The following is a 14,290-nucleotide window of genomic DNA, read 5'->3' as shown; positions in this document are numbered from 1 at the left end:
TGTACGTTTCAAATTAAAAGCGCACAATACGGGCCACGATAAGTGCCACTCCAGACGAACAACAAAGTGTGATTTTATGTAACAACACAGACTCTAAACAAAGGAATATGATGGGATATGCACTTCAGTTCGCGTCGCTTGCTTGTTTCATGTACGCTAATATAACAATGGTAATCAGTAGCTATTATCTCAACCCAATCAGGAGCAGTCACTGGCTATATCGTCTCTGCGCTCGCAATTTTCTTTATTTCATCCAGTCATCAATGGGGAAACAAAATTACAGCAAACTCCCCTAATCAGAGATGGTTTCCTGCTGCCAGGAAGAAATGCTCTTTTAGTTGTTTCCATCAGGTCTGACACTACAAGACTGATGTCTACCTCTTGATAATGACATGTGGTGTAATTTCCTCCAGCTCGCGTCGTGACAGTGTTGGTTAGTGACACTGATGTGTGTGTGTGAGAGCAGAGAGTGGCAAGAAAGCTGCAGCGGTGGCGGTGCAGTGGGCAGATTTTAAAACTGTAAGGAGAGATAATAACCGTACACGGCGTCAATTAACGCCACGCTATGTAAAGAAGGGCTACAAGGGCCAGATAAATCAGAGTGAAGATTAGACCAAAATTTGCTTGTGAACACAGGCCAAAGAATGGAGCCTTATATTGACGATGCTTTTATCTTATCGACCATCAAGGGGCAAATCATTTCGTCTGCTGCCTGCAGGAACCAGCTGGGGCAGCTGTGGCACGCGCCGGTGAGCAATTAACTGTGTGGCATTTCACAGTGTCATGATAAAACAGAAATGACCTCAGAGTGCATGGCTTTTCAAAGTCAAGCTCGTAGCAGATCCAGTGGGATTGAGGATTGGATCTGAGTCACACTGTGGAGAAAAACAGCTGAAATTTGGGTGGGAGCTTGAACTCAAAATGCTGATTGATATGATTGATCAGAATAACTGGTCTTTGTTTTTTAACTCAGCAGCAACAACAGGTTAAAAAGACAAAGAAAGTTAGAAGCTAAAGCCTAACTATAGGCTACAGATCACAGTGTAAAAGTGAACCACCACATCACTGCTGATCAACACAGAAGACAATGAATATAAAGGGAAAGTTCAACCAGTTCTGTGTCATCGCAGTGTGTGCAGATGAATGGTGTTGCTGATTTCCATCATTTTCAGGCTGGTTTTGTGGATTTGGAGCTAAATGTTGTGCCTGGGGCACGTCGTGTATTAATGACACTCGTTACCTGGAGAGGTTGGAAAAAGATATATACGTTTCTTCCCTGTTCCAAAACCAAAAATCAGATCCTGAAAAGTGTAGGGTTAGCTAGCTAGCTACTGAAGATATAGCCTACTGAATGTGTGCACATGCTGCTTTTGCTTTTTAATGATTATAACACTGGAAAAAAGACCTACCTCAGATCTTCGCCACTGGACGGGCAGGGATCTCCGGGAGAAGTCAAACAACGTTCATCTGAGCACAATGTGATGACACAGAGCTGGTTGAATATCAGCAAAGTTTCCCTGCTTCCCTTCACTGGTTCCTGTACAGGAACTGTTCACTGTTATAATCATTTCAAAGCAAAGGCAGCATGTGTATACATTCAGTGGGCTATATATTCAGTAGCTAGCTAGCTAACCCTACACTTTTCAGGGTTTGATTTTGGTTTTGGAACAGGGAGGAAACGTATATCTTTTTCCTATCTCTCCAGGCAATGAGTATCATTAACACACGACGTGCCCCAGGCACAACATTTAGCTCCAAATCCACAAAATCAGTCTGAAAATGAAGGAAAACTGAAACGATTGTTGTTGTCGGACCCTGGTATGAGCGGGCCAGATGCTACGTTATGATTGGCCAGTTTGCGTCTGGGGGCGGGACTTAGCAAAGGGTACATACAATCCTAAAAAAATGACTTTCATAAACTAAAAACAAAGCAAACTTTATTTGTATCAAACATTAAGAAACATGTACAAACTTTCTTTACAGTTCAATGAAATGAACCAAATGAAACAAACCATTCTTATGCAAATATGTATCACTTGTTTATGCATTCTTGTACTTCATAGCTGAATTGCGCTTCAGGAATATTATTTTATTTAATTTTGTGTTTTTTCCTGCAGTGATTTCCTTCCCAAAGGACACTTCACAGTATCAGTGTCAAAAACATACATCTGTTTACAACCTATGTTTTGAATGCTATCAACACGTGCTCCTTTGGGAGTTGTAGCATCTGACGAAAATGTAAAAATAAAAACAGAATTCTCAATGTTTTATGCCTGCATTTGGCAGTTTTGATATCCTTCTCCTCAGTGAGATGTTACGTAAACACAAGTGTGTGAGGTTTGACCACTGTCAGGTTGGAACAATAAGCTACTTTTTTTTTTTTTTTTATAAGGCACAGTAAGGAACATCTCAGTGCAGTGTCACAACAAAGGGATGAGTTTAAAGGAAAAAACAATACAAACAGACTCATCGTCAACAATGTGTAAACAGTTCAAACATATCTCTATAAAACACGATCAATGAAAACTACAATAAAACATCACATTTGCGTTTGACATCAAAGGAAACATAAATTAATGAAATTGTCACTTGTCTGACTCCCTCCATCCTCGCGCGTTCCTTCCAAACTTGTAAACCAGTCTGCGCCCGTCTACTCGCTCTAGGATTTCTCTTTTGTAGTAATATCTGTTACAGAGGAGAGATGAACACTGTCAGATTCAAAGTGAATTCATCACAGATCAGCTGTCTGAAATCATAAAGACTATATAAAAGCACAGTCTGACTAATTAAATTACTCATGGTTGTTTTTACCTTTAGATTTTTCTGTCTAATAAATCTGAATCAGATCAATTACAACTATTGACTATTTGACTAATAATCCCATAAAAACACCAAAATCACTAATAAATCAATCTTACTAACAAGTAGTGGTTGTGTATCTAAAGCCTGATCTGGCGTATTCCTCTATGCCATAAATGTCCATTGTTGTTTAATAAAAATACATCAATGAGCCAGTGACGTGTTCCTTAATGAATCGTCCCGAACCGTCACAGTTAAAAATAGTCCCTCTCAAGGTTTCGACATCACTCAGCTGTTGTAGTCCATTTCTTTTCAATTTTTTTTTTGAATGAATAAATAAATACATAAATACTGTAAAAATTCAGTTGATAGCCTGGGCTAATATTGGCTTTAATCAATGAACTAATACTGAGTCTCAGCCGAGTCAAACAACCAGATGCAACCCAGCTAATTTCATTCAGAATGCCAGGTTTGGGCCGATGCTGGGCCACATAATTTCTGATAACGGCCCAGTGATGGCAGTTTCGGCAACCAGAATTGGGCCAGCTGATTTGGCCCGATTCTACGGCATCATTCATACATCATTCATCTCAGCCGAGTCAGGCAGCAGTAAGAGGCCTGGCTAACTTCATCTGGAATGACGAGTTTGGGCCGATGCTGGGCCAGGTAATTTCTGATAAGAGCCCAGTGATGGCAGCATCAGCAGCCAGAATCGGGCCAGCTGACTTGGCCCGTCGTTCATGCCGAGTCTCAGCTGAGTTGGGCAACCAGACCCAGCCTGGCTAATTACATCCTGCATACCGGGTTCAGGCCGATTCTGGGCCAAGTCATGTTGGCCTTCCTTCCTTATATTTGGGACAGGTATCTATATGAGACAGGCATTTTTTTTTTCATACAATACTGCTGCACTGCAAAGATGGGAAATACGATCATATTGTTTATTTAAACCAGTGTGAATATTACTTGTTTGAAGTAGTTTTTAATAATGTATCAATTATGAAGAAGTCACCACTTTTTTTACATCTCTCTTAGCGGGTAAATCTGAATGAGTTATGGTATTCTTTGGTGCTCATGGTTTCTCTAAGATAAACTGAACAATTGACAATCTTACCAAGCTAACAATATATGCAATATGTCCATATTGACAGAAGTTTAAACATTTATATTTGTATCTGTGATCTAGGCAGCTAACTAATGTTAGCTCCAGCGGGTCGCCAACAAACCTGTTTTATACATCCAAAGAAGTTTTATAAAAATGAACTAGATGGGCACTAGACCAGACGTCTGCGGGTGCTTTCAGACCTAGAGCTGTCTAGCTTTGGTCCTAATCAGGGACTGATTTTGTTACAAAGTTGCATAATTGCCTAGAGTTGGTTCATGTTCTCACAGCAGCATTTATAAGCGGACCAACTAAAATGCCTTGCGCGAGAAGGCTGCTCGGGATTAGTTAGAATTTCCATGCGGGAAAAATCCAGGAAGTAAAACGTTGAAGAAGAGTACACTTGCAAGATAAATGTGACACTTTCTAATGTCACAATTGAGGGACGAGGCTTTTATTTGAAGTTCTATGGTACATTGATAAATATTCAATACCCATTTTGAACCAGTGGGAACCAAAGACAGGCTGCTGAAGACATAAAGTAAACAGAAGGACGAACACACGCTTGGTTTTTGTCTTTTCAAGGGATTTGTGGACAATAACAAAAATATAAAGTTTAGCCAGCCTTATTTTTTTCATTCCTTTCATCATATGTAATGTTTGTCTTCCAAAAACTGAAATATATTGTGCGTTTCCCTTCATTCAGTAGAAGTAATCTGAATTAATTGATTATTCTGTTTTTATAAGCAATTAGATTAGAGTTACTGCCTTCAACAAAATGACTTTAACTGTATTATGTGTTTTTAAACCAATATGTTATGAAAGTATGAAGACAGAGCATCAATTTCACTTGGACTGAAGTTTTTTTTTTTCAAATTTAATGTTGTCATGAAATAGATGGCAACTTTGCCAACAGAGTTACATGTTTCCTCAGTGTGTCTGTTGTTCGCTAAATGCCATTTTCATTCCAAAATGTGTTTTCAATTTCCTCTAAATTCAATCACAGAAATCTGAATGAAAGGAAACTAAGTTAGTTTGGTTGTTATTTCTTTGCCTTTGTTATTCATAACAGAGAGAAGTGATCTGTTTGGTGATGCCATCAAGCTGCAAATCCTTCTGCTGCACCACAGTAAATAGAAAATCAGCTTTGTGGTCACAGTGACAATACCTGCGGGCACATTTTGTAGTTCCCAGTGGTTTGCACTACAATGAAATTAAGCTCATTAGATTAGCTCATTTGAATGTAAAGCTGTGACTATTGCAGGAGCCAGGAAGATTTTCTGAGGAAGAAGGCTATTTCAGTTCATTCGGCAGAAAACATAGAGCAGTTCATTTTACTTTAGGTAATCAGCACTGGGAAATATGTGTTTTAAAGGGTTGAGCTCGCTGGTTTTAGATAACTCTAAATGATTTCACCTATAAGCATTTGAGGTTGTTTCAAAGTAAAATTCCTAGCTGTAACTGTTTCAGTAGCAACAGCATTATAAGCTGCTTAAGTAAACTGGATTAGGAACAATGCAGTGTGAAATGTCTTCCTTATCATAGATTTTACAAGCTGTTGCCAAAGTAAAGAAAACCTGTGTGTGCATGCGGGGCGTTGATTGTGTTGAAAGTGCAGAAACTTTATTTTGCAGATCACTCTCACGGAGGAAAAAGTTACGTGAAGAAAAAGAAAACGTATCAACCTATGGCAGCATTTAGAGGCCACAGTGTCTGCTGAATACAGCACATTGAAAGTCTAGTGCAGGGGTCAGCAACCTTTACTGTCAAATGAGCCATTGTTGACCAAAATCGTCAAGTGTTTTAAGGAACATTTTGGTGTACATCTCCAAAAGTTAATATATACATAACTGTTTCGCCAGATGGGATGTCAGATATAAAGCCATAAAGTACATAAAAACAAAAAAGCCCCATAATAAAGGTTTATTATATTCAAATATAAAGAGAGAACCACTTCTGTTTACAGGCATCTCTGTGTACAAGTTAATTTGAACATCACTGATCCTGTGTCTCCATGTGGTAAGAGCTGGTGGTGAAGCAAATTAATCTGTCCACCAATTATTAATGCTTCCATTTTCCTCCGAGACTGTTGTATTTTTGGATTTGGAGTCCATATCTAGCCTTGCTAGGGAGATTCAAGATTAGCCACCACTACCGAGGTTCATTAGACATGACCTCAGCAACATTTAGAGGAAAATGTGCCAGGCTGTAGGTGTAGTTGACAAAAAAAAACTCGCTTTCTTCACCTACAACAGTGATGAATACTAACTAAAATGTAAAAAAAAAACAAAACTTGGTCTCACTCTGAAGTCGTCGACATCTGGCGCATGGGCAGTGACTTGTGGCATCAGACACTGGCAAAAAAAGCCATCCTTTAACGTCAGCATGATACACGGCCGGTCACCATTGTAGTTTAATGGTGCTCGATGGCATCGGGGGAAAAGCGAGTGGGCAAGAGTGAAAATTAAGGCGGTGAAAGTCCGAGTGGGGCGGGTGGGAAGTGTGGTGGATGGGACCAACAAACAGCGACCTCACCTGGGAGAGCGGTGTTTACATCATGTAAGATTCTGAAGCCAAACCCTATTCGTTTTTCCTAAAGTTAACCACTTGCATTTGTTGTTGGACAAAAAACAAAAAACGTCAATTTGCAGTGTTGTACTGACATAGTGCGTTTTATTTTGAAAGAGACTATATGTAAACATTAAATTTCCTGTGAAAACAGAAGTGCATTTTAAAAGAAGACAATGCATGTAACAGGCAGAACTTGACACGGCACCAACGCACCCAGGGTACCTTTCACATCCATGACCAAACGTCGATGACGATGTCAGAGTGAGAATGCATTCTCATATGATTTTATTTTTTTAAAGTCACAGGGAGCCACAAGAGAGTGGCTAAAGAGCCACATGAAGCTCTGGAGCCACAGGTTGCCCACCCCTGGTCTAGTGTGTCGGATTGGCATCTAGTAGAACTGAAACTTCTGCTATGTGCAAAGCGTGAAGTAAAACTAATGGCCAATTCAACAATGCAAAAATGCAAATGGCCCTATCTAAAGCCATTGTTTGATTTGTCCATTCTGAGCTACTGTAGAAACAACCTGGTGGACTACGTGGAAGAGGACCCTCATGTATATATTTAAACGGCTCATTCTCAGGTAACATAAACACAACAATTCTTACTTTCAGGTGATTATAAATGAATGAATACCATTATATATAATGTCTGCCAATAGATGACCTTAACTCCCACACACTGGACCTTTAAAATCAATGAGAGCTAAATAAAATGATTACTTTTAGGTGATTGCAAAATGGCATCTGCAACATATTTTCCTCCAGTGGGTGATAACTTACTGTCTGGTTTTGTATGTGTGTAACTACATGTAGTGTGTGAGAGCTGCAGGTGTACCTCATTGCCCGGCTTAGTTTCTCGTAAGTCATGCTGCTGTTATTCTTCTTCTTGCCCCATAACTGCGCCACTGCCTCTGACTTAAGGAAACGGAAAACCCCCTCTGTCCGATCCTCCCATTTGATCAGCCCCGGGTTTCGCTCTGGGTTCAGCAGAATGTCTCTGATGAACTCCCACAAGTGGGTGCCCCTTGGGTCTGTCAGGAGAGAAGGTAGGTTGAATGGTAGCAGTAAACATATGTTCCAGGGGGAAAAATGATATTAAAATGTAAAGATGCATTGATATTACTTACTGTGTTTTTTGACCTGACGATTGAAAGACCTTTTGATATCTGTAAGAAACAAATCAAATCACTGTTGAATCCTTTTATGTATTTTTTTTTTCACTTGTAATACTCATGTTGTGCAGTCTATATCATGAATTCCTCACCAGGGCTGGAAGGGGTGGGAGAGGCAACAGGAGCGAGGGAGTGAATTGAAGGATCGTAGATTTCTAAGATAACAGAGGAAAGCATTTCATTTATTTGTCTTGATCCATATCAAATGAAGTATGAGCAGAAATGATATATTTACACTACCTCCAGGTGGATAGCTGACGTCTGGAAATGGACAGGAGAAGTCTACTATATAGGGGGAAAAAGATAAGTGTAAGGACATAAGATTTATCTGAGCCTATCTCTGCTGACATTTTATTTTCTTGACGAACAACTTGTCTGAGAGACTCTTACGTTCTGGTTTGAGTTCCAGTTGCCCTATTTCCACATGGTACTGCCCTGCGCAGGGATGAGAAGGAATAAGGAAGTAAATTAAAAAAAATCAAATCAGGGAATTTAAATTGTTAGTGTTGCGCAACATGTGAAGACTGATTATTAACTGTCACATTCATTGTGAGCTGTGAACCAAATCTTTGCTGAAAGTCTTGAGAGCCTCTGTGGGACACTATATCACATGTTACACTGTGATGCAGATTGTTTTAGCTGGTTTTCAAGGAACCTGATGTGTGTCTTTATGGCATATGCAGATACTTTTACTCCCACAGCCTAAAACAGGATGTTTTTGTATTATCAGTACCAACAGAGCCAAAACATGTATTACTTCCTTATTCATATTGGCTGAAAAATTATCTGTTCCTCAGAAAAAACAGCAGAGAAACAGAGAAGTAGCAACAAAGATTCTTTTACGAGAAGGAATATGGGAAATCTGACGCCTAAAATTCCCACAATGTTACCCATTACTACTCAAGGCCTCAAGTTTTTTTGTGCTAATTATACCCAGGTATCACAATGATTTTTGATGTGTAAAAATGTAACTCCTTTCCCCAAGAAACTGAGCTGCTTTCTTGCAGCTTGCAGGAACAATAGCAGCATTGTGCTCTGCTTCGGTTCACCTTCAATGTCCCTGTCACCTGGAGGTTAAACCTGTTGTGCCTGGTCTCCTGGCATTGCTGTTGTTTTGAAATGCCATTAACCGTAGACACTAGATAAACTATGATATGCTGATGTCTTTCATCAACGCAACGTTGCCCAAGAATATTTATCGCCTTAATTTCCTCTAAGCTACATTCTTCACATAATAGTTTAAAGCCCAAAGGTGAAGCCCTGAGCCTATGAACTCCTGTTTCTTTACAATAACCCTCAAACTCTAATTAAAAAACAGCTGATGAGCCAGCTTGTTTCTCAGCTTCACACCCCCTCTGTGCTTTGTTAGGAGACCCGCTCTCGCAAGAGCAAACAACAAATCCATCATCTCCTTCGCTTTAAGCAGTTTCTCGCCCCCTCTACAGCACCACGCAGTGCGACCCCTGACTGGCTCTGTGATCCCTCCTCAGCAACACTTCAGCTAGACCCAACTTGCATCGCCCAGGTTCTCTTTTATTGGGACTAATCATCCTCCCTCCCCCTTCAGCCCCCCCCCCCCCCTTCTCTCAGACGCACCGCTCCACTTGAGCTCTGTGATGCTGTGGAAGAGGATGGGTCCCACGCTGCCGGCAGCATGGATGAAGTCCTGGTAGCTCAGGCTGCAGAGCTGTTGGCCGTCCATATCAAAGTTTTGGAAGGGAATGCTGGAGGCATCGATCTGGTGCATGTCCATGACCTGCTGCAGCCACTCCCACACCTGGTACTTACTCCAGAACTGAGGCTGGGTGTCACGAGGCCACAGGCGACTCGTGTAACCAGACATCACCATCGAAACTGGAGACAGACATGTAGACAGGCATAAGTGACGCGTTTGTCTACATCGGTGGATTTATTTTGTTTTAATGCAAATATGCCTCTGAAGGGGAAACATAAATTCCTCCGCTGAAGGTATTTGTCAATAATTAATCTGCAGTGCAGTTTACTGAAAGAGCTGTTGAGCTACTTCTCAGTCGGGAATCTCTAATTCATGCCTTGTGTCTCAGAGCTCGGGGCTCACCAGGTGAGCAATACATCAGTCGCTAATTGTTGAATGATTTCCATTTTGCATCACAACTTCATAACCAGTGAGAAAACTGGATTGTTGAACAGAGAGCAATCAGAATCCTACAGCAGAACAAATTAACATACTTTCTTGAGGCATTTTAGAATTTAATTCAGACAATTTAATTAAGTGATTTACGTCGGTGAGGAGTGCATTCATAATGCTGATAAGGCATACAGTACGCTTTGTTAAGAGCGTGTTAGTGTTGGTCGCGAGCCTCACCGTCAGAGTAGGAGTTTGTGGGGCCCCAGGTAGTGGTCAGCTGGCTGTCCAGGGTGGTGGATGGAGTTACACTCATGTTGTAGCTGCTACACTCTGATGTACCATGGCCCAGAGGCTGAGGCAGGAGAGGAGCAATTTACTGTGTGGATCAATTGAAAATGAAATAACATTCTTTCCTGCTTTAGGGACACACAAAACAACCATGCTTGAAATATTCTGAGGGTCACATTGTGATTTATCTTCAAATATTAAAAAATACCCTTGTAATATATAAGATACTAGTCCATACCTATTGAGTGCACAGTTGCCCACGTACAGTTTCACATGGTGTGTGTTTGGGATACAGGTCATAGGAAATTGCAGATTAAATAGTCAACTGAACCCATTAAGAAGTTTTTGTGAATTTGATAGTACGATTACCAGTAGTACCATTGCCAATAGTGGGATAGTTAGTGGGCTAAAACTGTACATTAGTAGTTGAGGTAGCACATTGACAGGCAGATAGTTAAAGTCATTGCCTTATAGAAGCTCAGTTTAGTAAGTTTTCCAACGTTTGCCAAGAGGGAACTTTAGATATTGGTCCCTAGATTATGTTCACCGAGTTTCATGCAGATCGGTCAAACTTCCTAGGAAGAGATCGATTTTAAGTGTTTTTCAAAAAATTCAAAATGGCGGAAAATCTATATAACCAGAGGTTATGGGTTCTTGAGGCAAATTTGTTCCTCATGAGGAGAGGCATCTCTGTGCAAAGTTTCATGTCTCTATGACATACGGGACATGAGATATGCCCATTCAAAGTTTGCAATTTCAATCGGTTGCTATAGCGCCCCCCTTTGGCCAATTGATGTAATATTGCTTCATTCTCATCCTCTCATGACCCTCTACCACTGTGCCAAATTTCACATGGATTGACCAAGTCAGTGAGGAGAAAAACGTGGAACAGACACACAGACACACCCACAGACAGAGTTTTCGTCATTATATAGTACTAAGATATATTAAGATAATAATAAACAGCTTGTTTAACTCAACTGAACATTAAAGGTATGATCAAATATAGATAAAAGAATAAATAAAAGATTTCATGAAACCAAAGCTTACTTATTTATCAATATAACAGTTTTGATTGCTAGTGGCGGGGTCCGCCATTTACTTGCTGGATTCAGACTGACTACCTAAATAAGAGGGATTCACATAAAAGCGGTGCATGCACGTAATCCAATCTTATCTCACTGCTATCTGCTTCATTGTTTACTGATTGCTGTCTTTACACAGTGAGAGCTTTATTACATTTCTGCTAACGCAAACAGGAAATACTACAGCCCTGCTACACATTGAAATATGAGAAGGTGGAATTTATTATGAAGCAGCCATGGGAAAGGCAATGTGTTTGTCATGAACAACGTAACCAGGCCTGAAATCTGAAGGATTACAACACTTAAACTGTGTAAAAATGGTTAATTCATTAAATTAAATGTATTCATAATAAGCCATTTAAGGTCACTAACAAGTAGTTACACAAAGGAATTCTGTGTCAGCACAGTTTATGGGTTGTGTAAGCTGTCTGTTAGACATACAAATATGACAGACGAATAGATCAGTGGGTTTTATGTTATAATAGAGGCCTATTTGCTGGTTAAACGGTGTGAAACCATTTCATCTGTTTGTCACTTCTGTAATCATATTTGTTTTGGACTGCTTGTGCTGTCTTCACCTCAGCAAATGCTTAAAATGCCTTTAAGTAACATAAACTTACATGCTGCTGTTGTTTAAGATACTGGTGTTATTATATTTCCACGTTGATTTTACATAATTACAGCTGCTTATTTCATCGCCAGTCACCGCTGCACTCCCTTTTTATGCTTCACATTTTGCACTTAGCGCTGTATACATACATAGAGGTAAATAAAAAGCATGTTTCAAATTTAACCGCAAGTAGATTTGCATCACATGTAAATAAAGCTTGTCAGATATTTGGCAGTGTTGCACATACACAATGGCTGAGTCATGCCTGACACAGTATTTGGTTTTATGTTACTCTGTTATGTGGTAATGGACTCTGAATGTTTGGGACATGAGACATTACATGCCAGACTATTACTTACTGTAGTTTAGCTATTAACTGTGCTCCAGGAATGCCACACATTCTTTGTTCTACACTGTGGATTTAAACAAAGCTTTCTCGCTTTAGGAAGTGAACTTAATTTGTCTTTACACGTGCTTTAAACATGATATTAATTCACTGTCTATGATGAGAGTTGTTTTATATTGAGAGTTGTTATATATTGTAATCAAGCTGTCAAAGGTTAGCTTTGCCTAAGGTGGGTACACCTGTTTCACATGGCTGCACAATGACTCCATTTCTTTACACAGTGACCTACATTGCACCTGTTACCTGGAAGATCTTGGTCACACCTTTATGGCGGGCTGTAAACAAAATTACACCGAGCCCTGTCACACGTCCCAACAGTAGATACTGCGCTGCCAGCCTAACACAAATGTGACACATATACAGACAGGTGACCGAGGCTCCTTCAAGATCTGGCAAATCAGTTTTTATAACAACCTAAAGTCAAGATCCCCCGAATGAGATTTCCCCAGGAGACAGGTGACACACGTCGTCATGCCAAGGTAGATCAGCTCCTCAGCTGACAATCTGCCAAGGCTGCTCAAACACCTTATGCTGTGTGTTAACCCTCGCCGCTGTCTGCTGCTGCCAAGCAGGTATCTTATCAACAAGGCAGCAAGTACTTTCTGTCAATACAACAATCATGTAGCAGCGCAAAAGAAAAAGAGACAAAGACGTAGTCATGGTTATGGATCGATATCCCGTTAGCCAAGCCATGGTGAAAAATCACATCACTGCATATGCTATGTGATGATGTTCGAAGATAAGCAACGCTTATCTGAAGAAGTTCGCAAAATCATCATGTCAGTCATTGCAGCCTCATGATAGTATTTAACCAAACTGTTTTTGCTTATTTTACCTAAATACTGTAAAGCATGGCTTGTGGAACTACCCTATAGTGAGGTTGATGCCATGGCATTAAATATGCAACCTTCCTGCGACACCAGCTGAAACACAGTGAGGAGGTGCAGTGTTGACAGTGTGGAAGTGTGCTGAAAAAGTGAGTACTGGGGAATATATTAAAGTTAATGCATTATTTTGCATAGCATTACACAAACTTTTTTTTTTTTTTTTTTTTTTAGGAATTTGATATCCTCTCAGTAAATGCGAGCAAAGAAATATTCCAGTGAGGGTAAATGGGCCAGTTTGTGAGCACTATTCAAGGTCTCTAATTTTCTTAAAACTTTTGGTGCTGCTCAGTGTGATTGCACAGATAATCATACCCTGGATGTCTTGCAATAACATGAAATACATGTGAAATCCCCACACCTGCACAGACACCCTGAACAGAGCAGGTTAAAAGGCAGATAAAAACATAAACAAAAATCACAATACATTTAGAATCAAATGGCATCAAAACACACTAAGCGTATTAGAGCAGCCCTCGGTTTGCTCCTGCTGTGTTGAGTCATTTTGAAAAGCCCTGCTGGCTGCCCAGCACCAGTATGTCAGCTTACCAGAGCAGTAGAATGGGGTCAGACGAGGCCTGATAGATGTCTCACGTAGATTCACTCGCAACACCCTGAATAGAGATCAATACTAATTCCAGGAGATTCCAATTCTCTGGAGGACCGGTGCTTACAGTGAGACGAGGTGAGTCCTTTTGCTTCCCAAAGCCTTTAATTAACAGATGAAAGCATGCAGCCACACTAGGTACTGCCCCACCACAATAGCTTTTTTATCCTCCTAACTTCCTTATACCGCACCAATTGGCTACCTGTACAGGCTCATACCGGGCAGGTATTTGCATAATGCACACCCACACACACACACACACACACCTCACATAACTTTTATTTTCCTATTGGCACTGTAAAATACTCTCACTTGCTCTCTCAAACACACATTCGCTCAAGCGGAAAAACACACACTCATGAGGGGCCATATACACAGGCATGGATCCAAACACACTCCACAGCCCATGGAAGGAGCGTTAAATTGCTTAAAGTCATTGTTCATATAGCTGCTTAAAATAGTGTTTAACCTTAAGAGAAAATTTCCCCTGTGTCGTTATGTTGCACAACATTTGTTTTCCTTATTTCATCATGATGAATGAGGTGCTGACAGTTTAGGTAAGAGGCCCTGCGAGACTTTGTTCCTTTTTTCCTTTCTGAAAGTCGCTGGAAACTGCATGCTGGAAAAAACATTAGTGTGTCTGTGTGCCTGAAAAGACTG

General features: G+C 40.4%; 1 protein-coding gene across 2 annotated transcripts; it reads right to left on the bottom strand.

Moving 5' to 3' along the window:
- Positions 1-1,920: 1,920 nt before the first annotated feature.
- Positions 1,921-13,787, bottom strand: ehf (ets homologous factor). Of its 2 annotated transcripts, none has more exons than XM_033634666.2 (9): positions 13,573-13,787; positions 9,988-10,126; positions 9,240-9,497; positions 8,034-8,078; positions 7,884-7,928; positions 7,736-7,798; positions 7,599-7,637; positions 7,307-7,502; positions 1,921-2,685 (listed from the first exon to the last, which is right to left on the bottom strand). In XM_033634666.2, the coding sequence occupies exons 2-9, from the start codon at positions 10,061-10,063 to the stop codon at positions 2,586-2,588; spliced, it is 822 nt and encodes a 273-aa protein (XP_033490557.1). In that variant the 5' UTR covers positions 10,064-10,126; positions 13,573-13,787; the 3' UTR covers positions 1,921-2,585. The 2 variants fall into 2 exon arrangements, with proteins under 2 accessions (XP_033490557.1, XP_033490556.1); XM_033634665.2 differs by having other exon boundaries at positions 9,988-10,102; positions 13,573-13,786.
- Positions 13,788-14,290: the final 503 nt, after the last annotated feature.

The sequence above is a fragment of the Epinephelus lanceolatus genome, chromosome 5, assembly GCF_041903045.1.
Source record: "Epinephelus lanceolatus isolate andai-2023 chromosome 5, ASM4190304v1, whole genome shotgun sequence".
NCBI classification, from domain to species: domain Eukaryota; kingdom Metazoa; phylum Chordata; class Actinopteri; order Perciformes; family Serranidae; genus Epinephelus; species Epinephelus lanceolatus.
This window is presented reverse-complemented; position numbering and strand designations above follow the sequence as displayed.